This window comes from Gracilinanus agilis, chromosome 4, assembly GCF_016433145.1.
Source record: "Gracilinanus agilis isolate LMUSP501 chromosome 4, AgileGrace, whole genome shotgun sequence".
Taxonomy (NCBI): domain Eukaryota; kingdom Metazoa; phylum Chordata; class Mammalia; order Didelphimorphia; family Didelphidae; genus Gracilinanus; species Gracilinanus agilis.
In genome coordinates, this window is record NC_058133.1 from 267,093,284 (window position 1) to 267,120,984 (window position 27,701).

At 36.4% G+C, this 27,701-nt stretch overlaps 1 protein-coding gene across 1 annotated transcript in view; it reads right to left on the minus strand.

Annotated features, from left to right (window-relative positions):
• Window positions 1–27,701, minus strand: part of BTBD9 (BTB domain containing 9) — a 453,032-nt gene that overhangs the window by 194,511 nt on the left and 230,820 nt on the right. Inside the window, exon 6 of the mRNA XM_044674379.1 lies at window positions 6,191–6,300. Coding sequence (XP_044530314.1) covers window positions 6,191–6,300 — 110 coding nt within the window. The remainder of the gene's footprint in view (window positions 1–6,190; window positions 6,301–27,701) is intronic.

Genomic DNA, 27,701 nt, shown 5'->3' on the forward strand with positions numbered 1-27,701 from the left:
TACTAGAAATAAAAATAGAAATATAATTCTTTGTCAGCTGAGACAACTGCCAAGTTGTAATCAATTTGTATTTTTAGACTGGCTAACAAAATAGAGGCAGTCAAGCAAAAGAATCATTAAGCACTTTCTATATGCCAGGCACAGAGCTAATAGTTGGGGACAAGGCTCTCAGGAAAGATGATCCTGAAGAAAGTAGAACCAAGATGGTGGAGCAGCAAAAAGTGTGGCAAGTTATCTCCCACAAATCCCTTCCAAAACAGATCTAAAGAATTCATTGGACTAAGTTCTAAATGAGCAATTCAAGAAGTCACAAAGAACTGTTTGGCCAACCCAGGGCAATAGAAAGAAGGAGAAAGTGGGGTCTGTGGACAAAGCTCAGGGTCTGGGCAAAGATGTGGCCAGAGGAGAAGAGTTCTTAGAGATTGGTGTTTAGGACTTAAAGAGTATAGAGATTGTACTAAAGGTGCAAGAAGAGTTCCCTCTGGCCCATACCAGGGTACCACAACCTTATGCAGGCTTTGGGAATAAGTGCCAACTGGCAGCTCCGTCTTTCATTACCTAGTTTTGGGTCACAGATCCTGGGAAAACTAAGGAGGGGTATTGTATTCAGGTCCTAGGCCTTAGGCTGCGTATTGTGTGAGGAATAATTTCAGATAAAAACAGTAGCTATATGGTTCAGACCTTAGTGTGGGGTCTCAGTTCCAACTTCTGGCCCAATCTGCAGTCTGCAGTTAATCATTTTTCTAATATAGAGAGGGGAAAGGTTCAATGACTAGGGCAGGAATCACAGATCAAAGGGAAACTTACAGTTCTGTCACTCTGCACCAGCAGAGTTTTCCAGTTAATTGATAAGGGCTCAGTCAAGTGGCAATCTATTGAGACTCAAAGGAGGCAAGCCTGGATCTATATCCAGGACAAGAATTTGCAGAGCTCAAAGTAGAGGAGTAGCAATAAGACTTGCCTTGGATTGGACAATTTTGAGACCACTGAAAGTCTGCAAGTCACAGCCTGAGACGTCCCTGAGATCTCTGAATAATACAAAAACTCATCACCCAAAGAAAGCAACACCAGGACCAGACCAGACATCCCATAATGTTAACTCCCAGAAACATTATAGCCAAAATCCAAAGATCCCAAATTAAAGAAAAATATTATATGTATCCAGAAAGAAAAAAATCCAAGTACCAAGGAGCCAGTCAGAATTACACATGTCTTAGCAGTCATCAATGCAAAGAAGCAGAGAGCTTAAACCAAGATATAGGCTTACAACCAAAAATTAGCTTATCTGGCAAAATGGAGGGTAATTTTACAGGAGAAAAAATGGACTTCCAAGCAGTCCTGATGAAAAGACCAGAACTACAAGAAACTTTGAAGTTCAAACAAAAGAGTTAAGAGAAACATGAAAGGATAAACATGAATGAATAATCATAAGGGATGAGACAAGGATAAACTGTTTTCATTCTAATATGGAGAGAGGAAAGGTAAGGGAAGAGAGTAAGTATTTATTAAGTATCTTCTATATGCACTGAGTTAAGTCCTTTTAATAATTTTTCATGAATTTTTATCCTAACAATCCTGCAAAATAGATACCATTATCATTCCCATTTTACAGTTGAACAAACTAAAAGAGAGAGAGAGAAAGAGAGAGAGAGAGAGAAAGAGAGAGAGAGACAGAGAGAGACAGAGAGAGGCTATGTGACTTGCCCAGGGTCACACAGCTAGCAAGTGTTTGAAACTGGATTTGAACTCAGGTCTTCTTGACATCAAGTCCACAGTTCTATCCACTATACTAGTCTATTATCATTAAAAATCAGAGAAAATCTAATTAGAAGGCCAGGAATGGGTTCTCTTGTCTTGTCTTGGTGATCTTAAAAGAAGACTGGAAAACTAGGTGAAGAGGACTAAATTAGGGGTTAAGGGAGAGGGAGGTAAGAAAAATTATCTCATAGAATCAGAGTACACAAATAGAGGTACACTCAAACAAGGAGGAAGAGGTCAGGGGGAGTAGGGACACTTCAACCTCACTCTTATCTGATCTAGTCAAAGGAGGGAATAGTACGTGCACGCATGCACACATACACAAATTTCTGTACTTAGCAGGGAAGTTGGAGGGAAAGGGGATAAGGAAGAAAGAGGCATTAAAAGGAAGGGAAACTAAGACAGGGATGTCTATCAAAATAAACCCTACCAAAGGCTATATACAAAAGTATTTATAGCTCTTTTTGATGCATCAAAGACTGGAAACTGATAGGGTATTTATTGTTTCAGGAATGGTTGAACAAGTTACAGTGTATAAATGTGATGGAATGCTGTTGTGCTATAAGAAATGAAGTGTATGAGAGACTTGTATGAACAGATCTGGAGTGAGTAGAAGTGAGAAGAACCAGGAGAATAAAAGGTCTTTCTTGATTCTGAATCTCACCTATTCTGTCTCACTATTCCTTGGAACCTAACCATGATTCCAGAAGACCAATGATGAAATGTGCTAAGAATCTTTTAATACTGAGGCAGGGGATTCAGATAACAAAAGAGACAAATTTATTTTTGGACATGGCCAATGTGGAAATTTGTTTTGCTTGACTCTACATGTTTGTAACAGGGGTTCTGTTTTTCTTTCTTTCTCAATGGGACTGCTGTGGGGTGGGAAGAAAAAGGAAAAGAAGGCATATATTTGCTGATTAAAAAAAATTTTTTAAGATATTAGCTAAAAAGAGATAAAATAGATTACTACATCTTTTGAGAGCTTGACAAGCAGATTATGGCGCTAACATGACATTAAATTTCATGTCAAATTGAAGACTTTAGGTCATATAAGTATTATGTAGAACTTAAGCATTATTTTCAGCATCACTTCCAAGCTCCACTGGCAGGATCAGATCTCAATCACAGACTACCATCAACACAAAAATAACGTTTGTTATATTCTAGCTCTTCTGGACAAGCCTTATGTGAGGAACAGATGAGAGTTGGATTCATGAGCAGATACTGTACAGGGAAAGCTAACCAAAGACTATAAGAAAAGAAGGCAGAAGAATTTCTGTCAATATATATCATAATTCATTCACTAAGCAAACATCACCAAAGAGCAGCAATTTCAGATGGAGGATAATGAAATCTCTGTACTCCCAAAATGATGCTGTCCCAGCACCTCTTCCCATCTACCCAGTAAAGGGGCAGTTTTTATTTGAGAAAATATTAAAAAGTAAGGGTCAGGGGGCAGCTGGGTAGCTCAGTGGATTGAGAGCCAAGCCTAGAGACGGGAGGTCCTAGGTTCAACTCCGGCCTCAGACACTTCCCAGCTGTGTGACCCTGGGCAAGTCACTTGACCCCCATTGCCCACCCTTACCACTCTTCCACCAAGGAACCAATACACAGAAGTTAAGGGTTAAAAAAAAAATAAAGTTGTAACTGACTTTAAAAAAAAAAAAAGTAAGGGTGAGATGTGATTTCAATACAGGCTATCTGCCAGTAGGTGCATATACATTTCTGTTCACCTGAACCACTGTTCCCATTTGGGTGAGGGATGATGACAAGTAGATGATTACAGAGCTAACTTCAGTCAATCCTTTTAGCTTCACACACACATATATGTCTGAGAGAACAGTGTTTCACAAACCACCTAATGAACTTCTTGGATTGCTGAAACCTTTTTTCTCATCCTAAGCTTCTCAGTCATCCAATAATGCTGACTGGTTCAGATTGTTCTAAATACTGATAGTGTTCCTCACTGTGCCTGGTTACCATTTCCTTCCTTTTACTACAGTAACTTTTTGCCTGAGAAATTCTCTATTCTACTTCCTTGATAATCATGGTTTCCACAAATATCTGCATCATCATCTCAAGGAATTTATGGAAAAACTTCAAGTCAATGAGTAAATGGTATCTTTTTATCCATTATATATGAGACTATCATGTACAGAGTAAAAGCAGATGACCATCATTCCCTTTATATTCTTTAAACATGAAAAAAAGTTTGATTTCTAATGACCACCTTCACAGTATACTTATCATCTCTTTCTAAAAACTGATTTATCTGATTTCCTTATTTTTGCCAAGAGTACTACTACTACTTACTGTTCATCCTGTCACCTAGGCTTGAAATCTCAGCATTATCTTTGCCTCTTCCCTCTTCTTAAAAGTAATCAATGACCAGATGCTGTTTATTTTTCCTCTTTGATTTTCCTCAAAGCCATCCCTTCTTTCTATTCCCACTGCTACCCTAGTACATGTCCTCATTATCTCTTGACTGAACTACTTCCACAGTTTGCTAACTGGTCTCCCCACAATTAATTCCTAGCCATCCCCAAAACATCTTTCACTCAGTTAGCTAGATGCCAGAAGAATCTTCCTCAGCTCAAATCTCCTTAGGTCATCCTGGCTCAAAGACTTTCAATGGTTTCCTACTGCCTAAGTAATGAATTCCAAATTCTTTAGGAAGCTTACCTGACCCCTCCCAACCTTTAAAGCTCACCTCCATTGCTGGCCTTCTGCCCATGCTGGGCTCCTTTGGTCTTACTTAGGATTTTGCAATTTATCTTTGGTTCTTAATACAACCTATGGTTACTATAGCTTATTTGGTCTGGATTTGCAACTTGTTGATTAAGGGAATTATTATTGAGAGGAAATTATCTCTATCCCTACAGATTAGTAACTGTTTTACAATTCAAGTCTTACAAAAGTTGCCTTAGGTACTGAAATCTAGGATCAGAACCTAAGTCTTCCTGACTTTGAGGCTGGTTTTACATCCACCATACTGTGCTGCTTTTCATTTGTTTACATTTAGATTTTGTGTCCCTCTCACACCTTAAAAGTTTTAAAAGGGCAAGGATCATGTCTTAATTATATTTGTATCTTTTCCAGTGCCTAGTAAAGTATTTGGCACATAGTAGGCACAACTTACTTGTTTAGACTTCTAACTGCAAAATCATATTGTGAGGGCTGGAGGAAGAGAAAGACTTAGGCCAGAAGAGAACAAGTAATTTTCCTTAAACCAAACTCTTTCCTGCTGAAATTTAAGAATTCTATAAAATTTAAAGAAATAAACAAACAAAAAAACTTTGTTTTTCAATGTGAGGAGAAGTAGCAGGCCCATTATTGAGGATTATTAAAATCCAAATCAGCTGGATTCCTCAGAAATGAAGACTATAAATCTTTAAAAAATAATGTTTGTATAAGTTTCTACTTATTTTATATTGTTCAAAAAAACCTCATTTCCAAGGGTCTGGTTAGGGTGTTATCCTTCTTATCCTCCATTTATTTGTCTTTTGGAGTATACTAAGGTGAGGATCACTATTAGGGAAATTAAAATTAGTCCATGACTTAAACAAAAAATAGTGAATAGTTACAAATCATATTCACATTATCTTGTAATAAGTATCAATGGCCTAAATCTAGGAAGTGGCAAATATTTGGAAAGTAAAGGCAAATAATCCTAATCTTGGTTTTTGACTATCTGAAGCATGAACTCTAAATCACTATAGATTCTATAGAAAATAATAGAAGGGGATAGGTTATTTTCAAAGGAGTTACTCTAAAAGCAGGACATTTGGAGTCCTAATTGTAATCTGGTGTTAAGAGGATGAAAGCATGGTAGAAAGAGTTAGAAAAGGACTAGTTAGGAAAGGACATCTTTGGAATAACAAAGACCAATATGGAGTGTGTAGAACTTAGGCTACCCTGAGAGAGGAAATCTATCAAGGAATGAGGCAGGCAATAGTCTACTGAATCTTTAATCTATCAATCAATCTCTCTCTCTTCTCCTATTTGAACAAACTGTATCATATCTTGAGTAGGTTGGGAAGAGATGAATAATGAAAAATGATTAATTCTACAAAAAATTCCTTCCTATCTTTTCTTAGGATCATCATTAATATATCACACAAACTCATAGAAAATACAAATAAATGCTAAATCATTAAGGAAATAATTTAAGATTTCATCTGTGAACATATATAGGAATTATTATAAAAGTTATCAGGAATAACTGTAACAATTCTTATGATGATTACTAGTATAACCAAATTCCCACATTACTCAGTCATATAATGTTGGGACTGACTAGAGAAATTTCCTTTCTGAATGTACTGTTTCAAAGCTTACTAAAAAGGTAAGTTAAGAAGAGATGAAGCAATACATGTAGTTGAGAAATAAATATTTAAACATATAAGAAAAATATTGATGTACCACTTACCTATCAGGCCCTTCTCAAGAGTAAAGGTTTTGTTTGTAAACATACATTCAAAAGCCACAAGGTGGAAAACTTTGTTTACTGTGTTGTGGGTCCCAACTATCCGAACATACCTGAAGGAAAAACAGGAAATGGAAATGTATTTACAATGATTAGTTATCAGTACCAATCTAAGAATGTCTGAGTAAGACATACTTGGTAAATATATCATAGCAAACAACTATGCACAAGGGAAAAGAGAGTAAAGGAGAACATGAACTTGATTTTCAGACCTCATACTTGCTCTCAAAGGGTATGGCTCTGAGGGGACTAAAAAGAATTATAGCAAATTAAAGAAATGCCACTTTCCTGAGAATTATGTAGAACTTGAATTTGATGTGCCTAGAAAACCAAAAGTTACAGTCTAATTCAACCTTGGCATGTCAAATAAAATTACATATCTAGACGACATTTGCAGATGAAAATTATAAATAATTCCTTAACTCCACTAGTGGCAAGAATTGTGCCTCCAATTCTCCAACAAAGAGATATAAACACATAGAGACACCCCCCTGCCCCTTCCCAATCAATCCAGTGAAATATTCCATTAATGTGAGACAAACAATAAATCAATGTTGTTTTCTTGTTTAAAAGAAAAGCAAAATTAAAACTAAAAGCCTTAAATTAACTCCTAATTTCCTTGTCTTCTCCTCCTGTCCTTAAAATCTTTATTGGCAAAATATTAACTCCTTATACTCACATCAGACACCAACTTCATTCTTGCTGAACCCCTTTTCCTGACTACAAGAAGAAGGGATCATCAAAGCTAGTCTAGGCTTTGCCATATCCACTTTTCTCTTTGGACTTCCTTCTCTGCTGCACAGAACTGGCATCTGCATAGTTTCACTGAGCAGCTTTTGAACACAGTGGCCTTTTCACCCTTTGCATTACCCAGGAGGCTTCACCTTCGACAAATAAGCATTAACTTTGGATTAGCTTGTTCCCTTTACCTTCCAAAGGGATAAGATAGTTCACAGGTTAATGAACAGACAAATTCACTCTTATGAGTGCTACATAATCTTACATGGAGTACAGCACACAAGTCTCAATGGAAATTTTTTAAAAACTGAGGAAAATAACTTGATTAATTGATAATTCAAGTAGTATCCACAATCATAGAGGGCGCATATTAAATGAACAGATTTCAATGAAGAGATAAAGAAATGGGTAAAATTTTTGTAAAATCCTCTGCTATATACAACAATCCTTCATTTAACTGCTAAAATTTTAGTTCCAAGTTAATACTGTTAACTAATTCAGCAATTTTTCTCATTTTTCATTATTTCAAGTTAACTATAAAATAAAAATGCTGATTTAAAAAAAAAGCTCTAACTAATTAGCCTTATTCTGGATTTTATACTATTTTCCTCCCTCTTTCCTTTAACTCCACTTCCTATTTCTAGCTTGAATCTTGGGGCATTCCCTGTGTACCTCATTTAGCCATCTGCTCTTCAATATGAGCTGATCACTCATCTTCATAACCAACATAAATGCTATTTCTTAGACATGCTGCTTTGAGGGCTAATAATGCACATAGCAGGGAGAGGCACCACTCTTTTTAGAGTCAAAGGCAGTGAAACTGTAGAATCTGGCTGTCTAAGTAGACCCTTCCAGCAAAAAAGGTCAGCCTTAATCAGTATTGTTGCCTTCAAGGAGGATACAAAGCAGCTATGCTGATTAATGGGCTGGCGGGGAGGGGGTTAGGATTCATTTTACTGAGTTTTGAAAGGTCTAAGCAGTATAGGATTTCAACCATTATTAGTGGTGACAATTCTGTGGGCAGCTTTCTGGAAAGGAAGGGGTGTTAAACTTGGCACCTTGGCTAGAATCTAATTTTGTAAATTTCCCTCAACCCATAGCAATTCGACCAGACTATCATCAAATTTTCAATTGCATGTGACTGTGACAAAGTGTAGAAGTGCAGCTCTCAGCAACTCATACATAGTTGGGGGAGGGGTTTAGTGGTATTAGCACTTTCCTAACAATGCTGGATGAACCAAGTAGAGACTCTTCACATAGAATTATTTTGGGGTTGGTGCCCCACATGGAAATTTTCTTGGTTTTAGGTCTCTACCACAGGAGAAAGACGTTTAGGCATAAGGTCTATATGAAAGGATCAAGTTACAGGATCTAGAAGTCACCTTTCAGTTTCTTATTAAAATACTCCTGTACTGACAATCGAAAACCTTGGTTCCTTTCCCCAGTCTTTACTCTGCCTTTTTTCACTTAATACTGAATCAAACTTTCCATGTTGAAAAGATGGGTAAGTTTTTTCTCAATAACCAGCTAACCTGGGAAGGGAAATATCAGTTAAAAAGGAAAATGTTTGCCAAAATGACTTACTTTACAACTCTAATGCTGATCATGATAAACACAATAACAGATATATAGTTTGTAAAGTACTCTGGGACATAATTAGATTTTTTAAAGTGCTATATAAATGAAGAATATGTTCTCTCCAATGCATATTCCTGAGGTCAAATTAGCAATTTACTACTGCAGATCACACTTCTTGATTAGTCTGTTAAATATAACACCCTTAACAAGTTTAATTACTCCAGTTCTGTAATAATCTCTATGTTCCCATAAGCTTGCTGTATAGTTTACAAAAATATCATGGAGGGCTTGACTAAGTCTTTTTTTTTGTTTTTTTTTTTTTTTCCTTCTTAAACTGTTGGGGCCCCTCTCTCTACTAAAATTCAAACAGCAGTACTTTCTGATGGAGCCAATGCAATGATAATTATCTGGTTTGGAAAACCCCAAATATATAATGTGGCAGCTTAGAGACGCAAGAAAAGTTATTAAAGGTTTTGAGGCATTTCTTTCTTTCTCTTGTCATGAAAAAAACCTCAAACCATTCTGTGTCTGGATTTGACCTGAACAATGAAAGAAGATAACACACGTTTCCTTTAATATAAGTATTTCTGAATAAAAGCTAAAGCTTAAGATTTTATTTTATTTTCCCTTTTTATTTTCAACATTAGCTCTCAAAAGTATAGCTCGTCTCAGATTTAAACTGATAATAAGAGCTTTGCCAGCAGTTGGCTTTATCAAGACTGTAGAGGGACACTGCTGGAAAAATATAACAGACATTCTTTGTTCTCTCTAAGGCCCTCTACACCAGCTCAGCCAGTTGGAAGATAATTAAAACTTAAACAGTGCTGAGGAAGGCAGATATGCAACAGATTGGCCATTTCTGATGAGGATGGATGCCGCAGGCAGGAAGCCCTTGTGCAACAGTCTGCTTTTAGACCTGTCTTTGCTTTCCCTTTTGACAACTTGAGGCCAGCTTCTCCAGTGAAGGCTGTATTTTAAATGTAGTCTGAGAAAGGATTGTTTTATTATGGAAGTTCTTAGGAACCTTCCTTTTATGAGAGGTTGGAACTCTTGGCAACATATAGGGAGGGAGTTGGTTTTACTGAGATTGAAAGATGTCTTTAACCTAAGGAAACAGAAAACATTACCCTCAATTTATTATTTTCTTTTGCTTGTTGCATGAGAATGAAGGACATAAGTCAGGCAGTCATTATTTATTAAGTGCTTACAAGGTGTCAAGTACTGTGCTAAATGCTAGAGATACAAATGCAAATAGAAAGAAAGACAGTCCCTACCCTTATTCTGAACAGTACTATCATCTCATCCAGATACATGGGTATGTTTGCTGTTGCTAGATAAAAGCTCTTAACACATTTTCCCAAATCCTCCTGCTTTTAGAAAGCTTTCACCCTCAAGTCATAATAAGACATACATTTAATGTAGATAATCTTAGAGCAGTGGTGGTGGAGAAAGGTGATAATACACATTCAGAACTGAATGTATCAATAGCCTCCAGTTTCTAGCCTTTATAGTCAACAAATATATATCTGGTTAAAGTCCTTTTAGTCTTTAGTCTTTGTCCCAAGTCAAGTTACTGTCTAATATTTGTGCTGGACAGATTCTCATACAAAACAAAATTAAACTCAGTGAGATGTATTTTAAGTGACCTTGAATAAGAACAATTAAAGTCAAATGCCAAAGTGTTCTAATCCAAGTTATAGGAAGGAATTCTGGAAACACCAGAAATAGTTTAATATTGGACTCCAGGATAAGATTTTATCCAGTGATCTTATCCAGATAACAAGTCAGAGTAAGCCAGAAAAGAAACTAGGTCTTTGCTACGATAAAAATGAATTACTTAAGAAGAACATCAGATACAGAATAAATAATTCTATGATTCTGTGTACAGATGTGGCTTAATTCTAAAAGTAAATAAATTTTTTGGTCACTGACAAAGATCTTACACTTATAGTAACTAGGAATACCAACTGCCAAACAAATTACACTCATGGACACGTAATCCAGTCTTAGGAATAGTTGTATCATTAGGCCTTGTTTCAAACACAGTTCCTGAAGTTACTGTCTAGAAGAACAAAAAATATAGAGAAAAAGCCTAGAATACCATCACCACAAACTGTCAAGTGAGGAAAATTAATGTCGCGAAAGTCAGCTGGTTTCCAAACTAAAGTTTCCTCAGTAACAGAAGTAGGCAAGCTCTATCTATTGAACATTGACCCATTTTTAAAAGTAAGATGATTAGGTCACATGGCTAGGGAAAGTTTGTGCTGGTATCTTCCTTGTATGAACAAATACTGGCCTCCCCTATGATGATGTAATAAAAGAGGAGTTGAGGTCTTTAAGCCCATCTCCTCTTTTGAAATATCTACCAATGGGAACAGTCAGGGGAAGTTCTAAGGTTGAACTGTCAGGCCAATCAGAAAGAGATGATAATAACATTTATAAGTAAGAGGCAGGAACTTAGTCTCTTTTTTGAGGAAAGAGATTACAAAAAGATCCAATCTTTGTTAATAGGAATTGTAAGCCCCCATTATTAATGTTATTCTCAGAGGCCTCATATTCTTTATATATATATATTTTTTTAAACCCTTAACTTCTGTGTATTAGCTCATAGGTGGAAGAGTGGTAAGGGTGGGCAACGGGGGTCAAGTGACTTGCCCAGGGTCACACAGCTGGGAAGTGTCTGAGGCCGGATTTGAACCTAGGACCTCCCGTCTCTAGGCCTGGCTCTCAATCCACTGAGCTACCCAGCTGCCCCTCTCATATTCTTTAATGGTTAAAATCTGATTGCTATACAGCTAACTATGATCATCACCAGGGAAAGCAAAGCAATTCAGTCTAGATGAAGTAGCAAAGCATTCTGAGGGAGAGAGAGGAGGTAGCATGTATCAAGTGAATCAAAACATCATGACTTTCTTGACCTCAACTTTTTATCAGACCCAGAATGGAGACAGTCAAGGACCCTAACAGTAGCAGTGTCCTCCAGAAAACCAGTCCTGATTCTAGGCAGAGAGGGAACTAGAAAAACAGCTCTTCTGGATATGTGACTTGACAACTATCTTTTTAGTGCTGCAGTCCCAATTTCCTCAGAAGTCATAGATTCTGAAGAACAAGGAAAGAAAATTCTTGACACAAAAGTCCTTGGCATAATCAGATGGTTCGACATCAGAAATGGATATATAATTTGATCAAAGGATGCATTACCATCTGCTTTGTTGCTGCATCCTTGTAGAAGAATGTGTATTCCTTGAGAGTACAGATTATTTTACTTTTCTATTTGTATCCCTTGTTGATTCCACCTTTGCATCTTCTCTCTAATGTGCCCTCCTCTCTCCTCTAACATAGCCATCACTCTAGAGCAGGTTCTTATCATTTCACACCAAGATTATTACAATAACCTGCTTGTGGATTGCCCTATCTTCCAAGTCTTTCCCCACTCCAATTCATCTTCTATTCAGTCACTAAACTGATTTTCCTAAAGGCCAGGCCTGACATATGAGACCCTCCTTGCTCATTAAAACTCCATTGGCGCCTTATTTCCTCCAGGATTAAATACAAAATACTGTTTGGCATTCAAAGCCCTTCATAACCTAAGCCCCTTCCTCCCTTTCCAGTCTTCTTAACCTTACACCCCAAGACATACTCTAATTTAGCGACAGTGGCCTCTTCACTGTTCCATAAACAAAACACTACAGCTCTCAGCTCTGGCTATTCTCTCTGGCTGTCCTCCATGCCTGGAATGTTCTCTTTCTTCCATTCAGACAACTGACCTCCCTGGCTTTGTTTAAGTCTCAAAATCTACCTTCTACAAAGAAGGCTTCCCCAAGCCCTTTTAATTACAGTGTCTTCCTTCTGTAAATTATTTTCTATTCATCCTCTATATACCTTGTTTTGTACATATTTTTCGTGGTGTCGTCTCCCCATTAGATTGTAAGCTTTTTGAGGGCAGGGATTGTATTTAACTTTTTTTGTATCCTGAGTGCTTAGCATAGTGCCTGGCACATAGTGGTAGGTACTTAATAAATACGGATTGTCTACTAGTTATTCCCAAAGTGGGCGCCACCGCCCCCTGGTGGGTGCTGCAGTGATCCATGGTGATGGCCACAGGTGCATTTATCTTTCCTATTAATTGCTATTAAAATTAAAAAAAATTAATTTCCAGGGGGCTAAGTAATATTTTTTCTGGAAAGGGGGCAGTAGGCCAAAAAAGTTTGGGAACCACTGGTCTACAATAAGCATTTAATAAATGCATTTTCATTCACTTTTTTCTAAAGTCTCTAAAAACTACACACAATTATGTAAATGGAAAGGGACAACACAAGATAATCATTTAAAATTTTTGTTTGTTACATGGGTTGCTATGGCCAAAAAATTCCTTACCTTATGGCCAATCCCCTAGTTGAACTTCTCTATAAATTTGGCTGGGTTGGTCCTTAGATAGAAGACTCAGTCTGTCACCATGGACTACTACATTCAATGCCTTTCTAACATGGTGACAGAGTTTATGATTTGTCAGCATAGTCTTTGAGAACCATGAATGCCTCTAAACCACAATGAAGCTTTGGGCTTTTACAGAGCTTTTCCTTCAACAGGGAATCTCATTAAGATAGACAAGATTTCTTGATAAATTCAACCACACATGTAACCATGTTCAACAATCATCTGATTATTAATCTCATCAAATGAAGCATGGAACAAGGAGATTTAAGATCATTAATGGTGTTCAGTGCTCTAAGAATGAGCTGCAGAGTCCAAGAGGAAGAGGGATTCCCTATATTGTGAGGCCCTTCAGATGTATTTGTTTGTAGAAGAAGCTGTGCTGATTACTTTAAGCATCAGGACATTATAGGGCTTCCTAAATGAGTTCCAGCATGACTCAAAAGAGATGGATTTAACACAGTCCAGATAGGAATAAGAAATAGGTGGAAAATGACTATTATTCAGATTATAAGACATACTATTGGATAGCTAATCCATTGACTGTCTCAGTATATTAAATATATGTATCTTGACAGACAATGCGGATGAATGATTTGGAAGAGGAAGAAAGCATTGCATTTGGGAAATTTCAATAAATTTTTAGAGATTACAAACTGTTTCCTAGAAAAATTTTTTTTTCAAAAACACAAATGTTCTCCTGGTAATGCTTTCTTTTTATGAATCCTCAATTACTTTGTATATGGCACTATGTTTTGTATTTGTTTGTCAGGGTATATACTGTTCTTTTCTCATAAGAACCTAAGTTCCTTGAGGACAGGAACTGTTTCACTTTTGTCTTTGTATATCCAGTCTTTACACAGTATCTGATTCATAGCAGGCACTCAATATATGTTTTTTTATTTAATCTGAAAAACATGACTTCCAAAGAATTAAAATTGAGGTGCCCCAAAGGACCACTCAGAGATGCATGATGGACACAAGAAATTTATATGTAATACAGATGGGTAGCTTAAGGGCTCCAACTGCTATCCAAAAAATGCAAAAAGACTATGAATAGGAAACCTTTTAGTACATAGGATGGATGCTTTGCGGAGGATTTATGTAAGAACAGAATATGGATGAACCTTAGCCAGGATGAAAAAGTTGGAATATGATGTGATTCTACTGTTATCACAGAGTAGGAATACAGTAAAAATGATCTAACTCTAAATAAGACTAAAGAGATATGGAAGCTGATTTGATTAGCTTAGTGTTGCATTGGCAAATATTGGGGATCTTCAGTTGCACAAGTTCTAATTATAGATATAGTCAAAAACATCCACTAAGAAGAGTTTTATGAACTCTTCCTGGAATCATGCCTTTAGTGTAAGTGATTCTGAGCTGGAGTCAGGCAATACTGCCTACAGGTACTGGATGTAAGTGAAATCCTCTACTATGCCAGATATAAAAGACCTAGAGAGGAATTGGTATGGAAATTGCTCTTACCATTTGGTTAATTTTCCCATTATTGGATATTTTTTTGAGGAAGGATATAATTTGCAGTGCCTTACAGAAAAGGAAGTAGAAGACTGAGGATTTAGTGTGAAAACATATAATATTTTTCTTATAAGAAAGGGAAGGTTTAAAAAAGAGGAGAATAATTTCTGCTATTGTTTTATGCTAATAGTAACAAATTTCTACATAGGAATAAGATTAATTTTATATGTAATAAAACATTTGAAACTAACACAAAATACATTTGAAGGAATAAAACTAAATTGCTAACATTTCAATATTTGCATATTTTTACTAACTTCCCTCCAGCCTAAGTTTTTGAGAATAAAAAATCTTTAAAATGACTGGATTGGGGGCAGCTGGGAAGCCCAGTGGATTGAGAGTCAGGCCTAGAGACGGGAGGTCCTAGGTTCAAATCTGGCCTCAGACACTTCCCAGCTGTGTGACCCTGGGCAAGTCACTTGACCCCCATTGCCTTACCACTCTTCCACCTAGGAGCCAATACACAGAAGTTAAGGGTTTAAAAAAATTAAAATAATAAATAAATAAATAAATAAAATGACTGGATTATTTTTCTTCCTAACTTGATTAATACATTATTATGAATTTCTGTAAAAACAGACAAGAACAAAAAAAATTTATAGTAGAAAAAATGTAGGAGAAAATTAAATGAGTTTCCCTAGGAATCTTAAGGAACTTTTGAAAAATGGATCTGTAACCATCAGTCAGGGTATTATTTCAGTATTCATGGAAAGTTTAAGAAAGGAAAATGTATAGAAAATCTTGATGGAAATGCTTCATTGTTATGTTTTGGTCTGATGAGTTGGCATCATGTTTTTGGGTTTGCTTTTTGCAAGGTGGTGGAAGAAGGAAGAGTCTGGTTTTCCTGTGGAAAAATCTTAAAAATCTTTCTGCTATGTTAATATTCAGCATTAGGGATTTACCTTGCTAAAAAGGACTGACCTAGGTGAACTGAAGATAGGACTGAGAATTGCAGACAAAAAGAAAAAGAAAGGGATTATGGTATAGTAGAAAGAGCACTAGATTTGGAGTTGGAATATGGGAGATAAAATCCCTTTTCTGACACAACCAGTGTGAACCTGGACAAAGCCCTTAATTTTCCTTGACCTCAATTTCCCCATTTGTAAGATAAGAAAGTTATATTCCATGATTTCTAACCCTGTTAGGATAATAGGGATTGAGAAAAGAGCATGAAAAATAAGAAAAGAATGAGCTTTAATTTTGACTTCTAAATAACTAGAAATTAATTCACCAAAATTTATTAGGCATCTATTAAGTATGAGGCACTGTACTAAATACTGAGGATAAAAAGAGAAAAAACAAAAGAGAATGGAGGAGACCTTTAAATTGAATGAGTTTCTTGTTAACAAAATATTGGCTCATTTTCACAATGAAAATAGTGATGCTTCATAGTGCATAAAACTCTAAATTCCTGTATTTCTAAGCACTGGAACTTGGGAGAAAAGTCTAAGTTCTGAGTATATCTCCTCAGAGAACTAAATATATCTATATTTTGGGAAAACAAACCCAAACCTAGAAACTCACACATATAAATGTCATCTGCTGCTTCAATGCTCACAGAATTTTCCTTTGTAAAAGCTATACTGTCACCATGGTAAATTCTGTGACCTAAAGAATTCATGGATTTGCCACATATATTTCAAGCAAGGGTACATTGATCTGGATACAAGGTTGTTAACCAGAAACCAAAGAGTGTGAATAAATGTGAATTCTAAACAGAAAACCTGAGAAGGATTCTCCCTTACCAGCAAAAGAGATGGAAACAATAGCAAAGGACAGGGAAAAGACATGAGTTTCTGCTCTGTGTGCCAAAATTGGCATGAAGGATGTGACGTGCAATGTACTATCTCAGGAGCTGCTAAAGCTGGAAACATATGATTGATATTGTCTAGAAGCCTGTACTCCAGTTTTCAAATGGCATGAAGGATTATTAATCTTCAACTCTATTGGTGTGAGAGATTTTGCTGCTGAAATCTGTCATTCTATTAGAACCAAAAGAAAGAAAAAAAGAAAAAAAACAAGATGTTATTGTGAATGGCAACTTACAAAGCTATAGAATTGAGGCTCAAATGGGCAGTAAGAAGGGATAGGAAGTAGGGGGCTTGAATGAACCTTGGCCTTTAAAATACAGGATTTATTATCTGAAATGAAAATTCCACATACCCTATTGTTTACAGTGGTCCCAAAGATCAGCACACCTCTATTCTCCAACTTATCCCCATTTCTGGTAGATTAATGAGTAATCTAGAAGGCAGAATATTCTTTCCCCTTAAAGAGCCTTTAGAGTTAAGCCATTTATAACCTGGACTTTACCAGTCAGACATTAGTGCTAAGCCAGTGATCAGAGAGAAAATGTCAATCCCTAGGCTTGTTATATAAACCATCCAAAAGGAAAATGCCTGTGTGGGATAGACACAAACTAAAATATGTACTCTGCAATATAGGGCATTCTTTTTTAAATAAACAATGAAAGACCTTTACATTACAAATAGTCACTGCTAATATAATGCATTATGTTATTTAAATGACTGCTGCATGTATGTATTCATTCATTTACCTATTCATTCAATCAAATTAATATATTTATTAATTAACTAATTACTCATTTAACTATTTCTTCATAAGAATTGTGCTACTGTGGTTGTTCTGTGTGGATGGATGCTTGCCAAGCTTCCTTTTTTACTGGCGAGACTGGCAGTCTGACACTCAGTATATCTTATTTGGGAGATTTCAGATAGCTGGGTTCAGTCTCACATACATATAATCTCTGGCACTGAACTATACTGTAGAGGATAAGAACCATTCTCAACTCACTTCCCAAACCCATCTTTCAGGCAGGAAGGCTGCTCTGACACAAATAGGTCTATGAAATTCCTCAATAAATATAGAGGAGGCAGTGTGGTGCAGTGAAAAGGGCACCAACTCTGGAATCAGAATCTGTATTCAAATTTTCCTGTTATTATTTGTGTGACCTTGGGCAAATCATTTAACTTCATTGGGCTTCATGTTCATAATTCCTAAAATGATATTGGAATGGATGGTTTCTGTAGTCTTTTGAAGCTTAAAATATTTAATTCTAAATATTAAAAAAATTTTTTTTTTAGCTCTCTTCTCACCTTTTCTCCTCTCCTACTTATTTTTCTACAATCTTCCTATGCAAATCTTGGCCCCCTCTGGTCCATTTATCTTCCAGACTCACTTCTTGTTTAATAAAAAATACAAGTCTGGACAATCCAGTAACCCAATCATCACACTGCTGAAATGATTCAAATCACATGAATGATTTTTGTTAGCTATAGTGTCAAAATAACAAATCAGTAATTAATTCCCACTGAGCAAAAAGAAAATAATTCAGAGCTTGCTCTCACACTCCCCTATCCACTCTGAGTACAGTGAACACCAAAACAGCAATATGGACAGTACAGAGTGTTCCTTGTATCTTGATAACTGTGGAACAATACCATTCCCTCCCTTTGCCTCTCTCCCTAGAATAATCATCACACTCCACATGTATATGGAATGATTTAGACACTCTGGAGCAGGTACAAATTCATCTGGTATTTCTCCAGCCTTCTTGCACTACCACCCTTTCTTTGCTGCTGCCATCTGTACAATTTAGTTAGTTCAGATAACAGATGCTGTCAGGGATCCCATAGATTTATCTGTGGAACCTCTGGAGACCTACTATCAGCGGCATCTAAACTGAGCCACAGGAAGTACGTGCCCAAATGGGGATAGATACATACAATAGATCCCCATAAATCCTTGGTGTTACACTGGCAGTTGCAAAAAAGAGAGGGAGACAACAGAAACACTCTACAGGTATGGTGAATGTAGCCCTAAGGTCTAAATAAAAAAAGTGATATGAAAGTCACAAGTTAAGAAAGGCACTCTCATTAACCACAGTTCACTCTACTTTTTACCAATTCCAGTGATATATATCTTGTATCTTGTTACATATATATGTGTATATAACAATAAAGATCAATACACTCTAGACAGATGCCAGCTAAATCTAAACATTTAAAATGAAATTTCAGATTGACTGTGAGTTCTTTGCATGGCCAAGGGATACTTCCTGCCTGGAAGCTTACAGCTATCCCCATTGTTGCTTCCTGTTTGGGGTAGGGGTGGGAGTTCTGGAAAAGGGAGTAGCATTCACATTCTGATCATTACCTTTCTTATCTTCCAGAGCTGCCCCTGCCACACTCTGCTCTTCAGCTTATAAGCCTGTACAGACAAGGACATTAAAAGGCCATTCTGCGCTTAACTCTCAGTGGAAAAAGAAACAATGTCATTCAGAGCTCTCCATGCTTCCCTCCTGGCAGCCCCTGTCAGAAGCACAATCCTTCTAACCCACACAGCTAAGTCAAAAATGCTTATGGAAGAAACTGTGTTTACAGAATTAGTGAATTCCTTAATTTTTATAAAAATGCCACACCTCAAAAAAAAAGAAAAAGCCCAAGAAATTTAAATCCTGCAAGGGTCAATAATTCAGTTTGTGGATTTTTCAGGCTCCTTATATACTTTTTTCTATCCTTTCCTCCAACTTGCCACTAAGGCCATTTTGCAGCTATAAAGCTGGGAACAGAAGAAAGGAAAAAAGGAGTAATGGAGGGAGGGTGAGAATTAGCTGATTGTTGGGAGAGATCTGACTGGGAAGAGCTTCAGAATATGGAGATTATCTTCTGATTTTAATTATTCTGGCTCTGCTGATTTCCTAATAGGATGAATTCCAGTTTTCTATTTCCTTTGCAGGCAAAGTTAACTCTCAAGTAAGGACCTCAAACAGAACAAAGTAAAAACTAAAACCAAACTGAAAAACAACCAAAAACCTTCCCCACAAAACCATCCAGTTACCCCTCATTCAAAAAGATGGTCCTCTAGCAAATACTAGGGGCAATCAGAAATGTTGCCAATTCTTTTAGGGCATCTAAGCCAAACTAAACCATATAATCTTTATAATTTCAATATGGGGGATCATTACAAATCTTACTTTGTTTTTAGTAGCAAACTTATGTAGAGTAAATGATATAGTCCTTTGTTAATACTGTTTTATTAATTTTTTCTTCTCCATGTAGTGTCCACTTATTTTGAAAGAAGTATCCTTTATAATAAAACCACCTAATCACAAGGAAAGTATAAGTCACAAACACATGAAATTTAGAGAATGAACAATGAAGTCCATACTACTGCTTCCATGTCATAGGTTAGTTGTTAGTATGGGAGTAGGATTAGGATCTCAAAATTCCAAAGATGTGTGAAACATGAGTAAGGTGATAGGAATGGTGGGCCAACCTCCTCAGTTATCTCCAATGTGAAGCCGATTGAACAAAGAAGAGTTAAGCAAAATTTTTAGGGCAATGGATAGAGTGTCAATCTCATTTTCCTGAGTTCAGATCTGACCTCAAACCCTTACTAGCTGTGTGGCCCTTGGCAAGTCACTTTGCCCTATTTGCCTCATCTGTAAAGTGAGCCGGAGGACATGGCAAACCACTTCAGTATCTTTGCCAAGAAAATCCCAAATGGGGTCATAAAGAGTTGGATACAAGTGAACAACAATAAATACTTTTTTGTCTTCTCTGACTCTTTACAGGGGTGTTTAATATAAAGAATAAAAAAGAATCTGACCTTATGAAGGAATTGGATTTGGACTGGGCTGAGATAAAAATGATGGAGAACAACAATAAAGGAACATTTACAGATGCTTGAGGGTAGTAGTCAATGTAATATCAATTTCAACAAGAATGAATAAAGTTGAAATGAATTTGGCTCTCCCACTGACTTAATCTTCTTGAAGTAGGTTTTTGAACATACTATATGTATATATCATGATATACCAAAGTTTTTTTTGTGTAGCTACAAGAGCGGATACTACAAGAGCTCGGTCTGAGACCTGGCATTTGCTATTTTTAGTATGGAATGTGGGATAAGGAAGTGTTCTGACTACTGGTCAGGATGGGTAACTGAACTACTTTGCAGCTGCTCTAGAATCTTACAGTAGCTTTAATATGTAGCAAAATTCCTCTCTAGAAGGAAAGTGTTTCCCTTATTATATAGACAAAGTGAGTAACGAACAACCAAAATAAAACCTATTTGTGTATACAAGTAAAAATCCAAAGAACAAAACTGTCCTGACTGTTAGTTTGAGAAGAGTATAAACTGCTAATTTTCTGGGGGTGTATCATCAATTAGGTTCTCAGACAATGTCAATCATGTGTAGAAAGAGTTCATGAACCTCTGAAAAATAGAAATATAATGTACTTGACTTTTATTGGCACTATTGTGCTTGTTATGAATATTTTTAGGCAAATAAGTCTTGAGAAAGAGTAGAAAGTGAGGAAATAAAGCAGTCTAAGTAATCAAATATAAGAGGGAGAAGGAAGTAAAATGGTTTATATAAGCAAGAATAATGGAAAGAAATTAAGAAAATGGTGAATTTGGGTTGTATATCAGGCAACATTTTCTCAGCATGAGTTCTACTTCAGTGTGAAAGCATCTTCTGGAGAATAATAATACTAATTTCAAAAAATATCCTCTTAATAAAATGCTCATGTTGCTGTAACATATTATATAGCAATTAAAACTGCCAGCTATGTTACCCATCTCTGAGGTTGGCAGCAGTATGCTTAGCCATAGAGAAGCAGGGGTTTGACTTTTATAATGGCCTTGCAGGTCCAAAGGAGTTAGCTCTTAAACTTTCTAAGTAAAAAATAGAAATATTATCATTCTAATTTTATAACATTAAACATAGTTTTAGAGAAAATATTAGATTTCATTCCCAAAACATTATGGACAAATATTAAAGTCCCCACAGGGAACAGTTTAAATTTCAGTCCCCAAAGGATTTCATTTTGTTCAGTGCTGAAGACATCATGATAGACATGCTGTTTGTCATTTTAGATAGACAGGAAATTCATTCATGTGATGTCCATGACTCTATGTAAATAGTCTTAGACTAATAAAAATTAATGCTTTATTCCTAAGTAGAAAAGAATAAATTATCTGCTCTAAATATAGACTCAGTCAGTCTTAAGTGCCTACTCTGTTCCAGGTACTTTGCTATAGCATACAAAGCACGGGGCATACAAAGAAAGGCAAAATACAGGCCCTATTCTCAAGGACTCATAGTCTAATGGGGGAAACAACATGCAAAAATCACTGTATACAAACAAGATACAGAGAATAAATTTGAGATGGTCAATAGAGTGAAGGCACGAGTATTAAGGAGGATCTTTACCTGAAGCAAGCCAGAGAGGATAGAAGTTGAAGATGAGAAGGGATAGTGTTCTATGCATGGGGGGGGGGGGTAAGGGAGTAGGGGGAAAGGTCAGCCAGTGAAAATGCTTAAAGATGGAAAGTCTTGTGTGAGGAATAGCAAGGAGATCAGTGCCACTGGATTTCAGAGTTTGTAGGGAAGGGGTGAGGGGATATAAAGTATAAGAATATAAAGGTAGGAAGGGGGCCAGGTTATAAAGGATTTTAAAAGATAAACACAAGATTTTATATTTAATCCTGGAGGCAATAAGCTACCATTGAGACAGACAGACAGACAAAGATTGAGACAGAGAGACAGAGATTGAAAGACAGGCAGATACAGACAGAGGCAGAGACAGATAAGCAGAGACAAAGAGAGAGACAGAGAAGAATAGAGGGAAGAGGAGGGGAAAGAGGGACTGGAGTAAAAGAAACTTAAGCAGGGACCAACTATCAGGCTATTTCACTAGCTCAGGCATGAGATGATTGAGGGCCTGCACTAGATAATGACAGTATCAGAAGAGAGAAGGCACAGTGAAAGACATTATAATGGTAAAAATGATAGGGCTTGGTAACTGATTGGGTGGGCAGGAGAGGATGGTAAGAGTGAGGAGTTGAGTATGATAGTTAGGTTGAAAGTCTGAGTGCCTAGGAAGATGGTGGTATCGACAGTAACAGGAAATTTTGTTAGATGGGAGAATTTGAGTAAGAAAGATGTTGTGTTCAGTTTTGGACAAGCTAAGTTAAGAGGTTTTCAAGACATCCAGTTTGGGTTGTTACGTATATATAAAATCTAAAAATCAGCTGCACAGAGATAATATTGAATCAGTGGGAACTAATTAGATAACCAAGTGAAACAGTACAGATGGAGGAGAAGGTCCAGAATTGAGTCTTGAGGAGCATCTACATTAACATTTATGACCCGGATGAAGATTCAGCAAAGGAAACTGAGTAGTTGTCAGACAGGCAAAAGGAGAACCTGGAGAGAACGTCATAAAAATCTAGAGAGAAGGGAATATTGAAGAGAAGAGGATGACTGACAGATTCAGAGGCCACAGAGAGCTCAAGGTGGATGAGGACTGAGAAAAGACCATTTAATTAATTAAGAGATCATTGGTAACTCTCAAGACAGCAGTTTCAGTTGAACACTGAGTTTGGAAGCCAGATGGCACAGTTGAGAAAGGAGTGAGAAGATAGTGTTTAGAATGAACATTTAAGTTGTTTACTCTAGAAGAGATAAGCATTGGAGTGCTTCTTCCAAGTTGAACTTGGAATCTAATATAATAAAGGAATATTCACTGACTAAGTTATGAATAATTGTATCCAATATAAAAAGGAGAAAAGCAGAAGTCAAAATGGGAAATTCTGCTCTTAGTCATGCTGTCATGACATGATATAACTGAGTAAATCACTTAATCTCTCAGTTAACTCTATCAGGAAAAAATTACTGATTAAAAATTGATCTATATCATGATATAAAAGAAAACAAACAAAATGAACCCAATTGAATTGATGAGTAAGGTAAAGTTCCAGTAACTATTAGAAGGAGATAGGTATTCTTCATTATAGAACTATATTAAACGGAACAAAAAGTAATTCAAGGCCAGTGACATCTGACTGTTGGGAGAATAAAAATATTATTGTATGGCAAGTCTAAAGGAAACTGTGAGCATTTAGCCTTCCACACTGGTTTTGTTTCAGCAGGGTTTTTTTTTTTTTATTATGTGTTGGCTTATACGTATTTTTAATAGCCCATCAATACTGCCTTATCTAGATCCACATGTTTAAATCATCATGGTAATACTGAAGCTAAAAACAAAGAATAAAAGTGGCCAGAATGGAACAGTGCAAGTGGTAGAGACTGATTCAGAGAGCTTGATAGTGGGACAGACTGCTGAATTTGGGAATTTGGAAGAATGAATTTAAATCCTGCCTCAGGCACTTGCTAGCAATGTGACTCTCAGAAAGTCACTTAATTTCTCTCAATCTCAATTTCTTGTAAAAGGAGAAAAAAAATTGTAAAATGGGAATATTAATAGCATCTATCTTATACAGTTGTTGTAAAGATCAAATGAGATAATACATGTAAAGTGCTTTGCAATTGTTAAAATGATATGAAAGTGTTAATTGTTTACTACTTATACTAGTTACTACCATTATTGCTTTTCTGTAGGGCCTAGGGCTAGGGAACCAGGAAAATCTATAAGGTCTAAAGGCTTAAGTTGCTGAAAAAAGAAAGACATATATATATATATGCACACATACACACATACAAGAATAGAAATTAATACTTGCTGCTACACAAGGGGATGAGATTTGTATGAAGCTATGGAGGATAAATTAAGGTCACATTACCCAGCAAATAGTAACATCTTTTTTTTGATACATAATACTGTATATAATTTGAATATTAGAAGTACTGGATAGAGAAAATATTTCTTAAAGACAAAATGGAAAGATGGTTCAAAATTGTATTAGATAAGCAGAGATTATTTTGAAAAAAGCTTTAGAAGGAATAGAGAGGATGGTACTTTGATTTTCCATATTTTTCTGGATATAGCCTAATATGAAATACAATGTTTAACATTTTTACTAAAGTAGATACTTTGATTGTGGCTACCATCTTCACCTATGCTGTTACCTCAGTTCTCTGGTACCTCCAAGAATTTATTAATGGTAAAAAAAATGATAATGCAAGAATTTCAGAAATAAAAGATTTAGTACGTTTCTATTCACAGTTTTACTCAAATTTCAAAAACGGAAATAAGCTTATAGACAGAAAGTTGGCCACTAGGGTAAAGAATACTTTCAGAATGGTAATCCACAAAATGGATGTTTTAAAAATAAGAAAACAATAAAAATATCAAATTTCTAGGTTAAGATAAAAAATCACATTTTTAAATGAGTTGGTTAGGTTTAATGGAGAGGGATGAAGGTTTATGGTAAAATTGCCCTTTTAGAACTGTGTGCAGCAATTGAATGTAATGGACTTCTCTACTGGCAGCAATGCAATGATACAGGGCAATTGAAAAAGAATGCTATCCACATCCAGAGAAAGAACACAGAAGAAAAACATTTCCTTGATCACATGGTTTGATGGGGATATGATTATGGATGTAGACTCTAAAAGATCACTCTACTGCAAATACTAATAATATGGAAATAGCTCTTGATCGATGATGCATGTGAAACCCAGTTGAATTGCTCATTGGCTATGGGGTGGGGGAGGGAGAAGGGAGGGAAAGGAGTATGAATCATGTAACCATGGAAAAATATTCTAAATTAAATAAATAAGGAAATACAATTTTAAAAAATTTTAAAAAGAAAGGGAAAAAAAAAGAATTGTGTGCCGGTAACAGTAGTTTCTCCTATCTTCATTCACCTAAAACCTCTTCCTCTTTACTGATGACTTCTGACAGCAGTATGTCACCAAGGAACCACTTCACTACAGGTGCCAGTTTACTGACATGAGAAGAAGGCTCTGAAGAGAAGTTCTCTCTCCAAAGTATGCCAAATCAACAATATATGTTTCATTCTAGGGCTAGAAATAAAATAATACACTTAATGGGGACCTGTATGTCTTTTGACAAGAGAAAAGCAATATCAAATTTTAGGAGATGAGATCTGAAAAATGGGGATGTACTAGCTACTTCATGGGATTATTCTGAGCAAGACAACTTTGTAAACTTTAAAGTACTCTGTAATGAGTAGTAGTATTGTTGAATAAAGAGCACTGGACCTGAATTCAGGAGATACTTGGGTTTGAATACTGCTTCTAACACTTACTAACTTTGAGACCTCAGGCAAGATACAATGATCCTTCTCCATAAAATAAGAATAATACAGTAGGCAATTTATAGAATCATTTCAGGAATCAAGTGAGATTCTGTAGATAACAGGCTTTGGAAACTTCAAGCATTATTAGATTATTATTAAAATGAAACACATTTTGAAAATTGCTAAGAATAGAAAATGCTTGATAATTTCAGTGACTACAGTATGAACAATTCCAAGAGAAAGAAGCAATGATGAATGATGATTATTTTTGTAGAGTGGGTGGCTTTTTTAGGGAGAACAGTGAAGGAGAGAATATACTTTCTTTATTTCTTTTTAAACCTTTAACTTCTGTGTATTGGCTCCTAGGTGGAAGAGTGGTAAGGGTGGGCAATGGGGGTCAAGTGACTTGCCCAGGGTCACACAGCTGGGAAGTATCTGAGGCTGGATTTGAACCTAGGACTTCCCGTCTCTAGGCCTGACTCTCAATCCACTGAGCTACCCAGCTGCCCCAATACACTTTCTTTTGGACAACATACTTAAAACTGACTCAACTAGGAATTTATATTTCCTGCTATGAATAAGTATTGAATTATTTTCATAAGGATTGAAAGGACTGGAAATTTGTTAGTTATAGGTATAAGACCCAGATAAGAGTAAGAACACTCTTTGCCTCATTTCCAATTAGCAACAGCCTTGTTTTTTTTAATCACTTACAACTGTTCTACTTCCATGATTAAAAATTCTGAAATTCCTTTATCTAATCATAACTGCCTATTATTCTTTCTTTATCTGTGCTTCAGTTTTCTTAAACCTACTATTATTCATTCTCTCAGTGACTACCAATCTCTCTACCCCTCGGAACTGTTCCAGGATGTTGTTTTTTGCTCTGGCCTCATTTTCTTCCCTTCCTCTCAGTCTTGATCCTAACCAATTTCTAACCAAAGTTTCAAGTCCTTTGACTGTCTTGACCCTGCTCATGTCTCACCAAACCCCATTTCTGGATTAATTCCTCCATCACCCTTTTCTGCTTTTGTTTACTTACTGCTGAGTGGTGCCATGGGAAGTCATGCAATATGCTGAAAATAAAAGTCAGTTTTTAACAAATCTCAACTGGGCTCTCAGTGAAGCAATGCAATTGTTTATTTCCTAACTAACTTTTTATTGTATTCCTTAAAGGTGTAATTTCAAGCCTCTCTTCGGAAGCATCCTATACCATCCTGACTCTTTACAACCTTGCAGAGGAGGGACACATCTCATACTTTTTTAAGAAAACAAAAGCCAAGGACCATGTGCGCCTGTTCCTCAAAAACTCTTGATATCATCCTGGATTTCCTTGTGATTTATTCTAGTTTCTGAAAAAGGGTCTCTTCTTTTTTTTCTTTTTTTTTTTGACATTTAATAATTTTTATTTTTTAGAAAAGTTAACATGGTTACATGATTCATGCTCTTACTTTCCCCTTCACCCCGGGACCTTCCCCCCATAGCCGATGCACATTTCCACTGGTTTTAACATATATCATTGATCAAGACCTATTTCCAAATTGTTGATAGTTGCATTGGCGTGGTAGTTTCAAGTCTACATCCTCAATCATGTCTGCCTCAACCCATATTGCAATAATGGAATATGGGCAGATGTAATAAGGTATTTGCACTACAATATGTTCGAGCAGTTGCTTTTCTCCTATGTTTCTACTCCTGCAGTTCTTCCTCTGAATGTGGGTAGCGTTCTTTTCCATAAATCCCTCAGAATTGTCCTGGGTCATTGCATTGCTGCTGGTACAGAAGTCTATTACATTCTATTTTACCACAGTGTATTGGTCTCTGTGTACAAAGTTCTTCTGGCCCTGCTCCTTTCGCTCTGCATCAATTCCTGGCGGTCTTTCCAGTTCACATGGAATTCCTTCAGTTTATTATTCCTTTGAGTGCAATAGTATTCCATCACCAGCATATACCATAATTTGTTCAGCCATTCCCCAATTGATAAATGGGCAAGGGACATGAATAGGCAATTTTCAGATAAAGAAATCAAAAGTATCAATAAGCACATGAGAAAGTGTTCTAAATCTCTAATAATTAGAGAAATGCAAATCAAAACAACTCTGAGGTATCACCTCACACCTAACAGATTGGC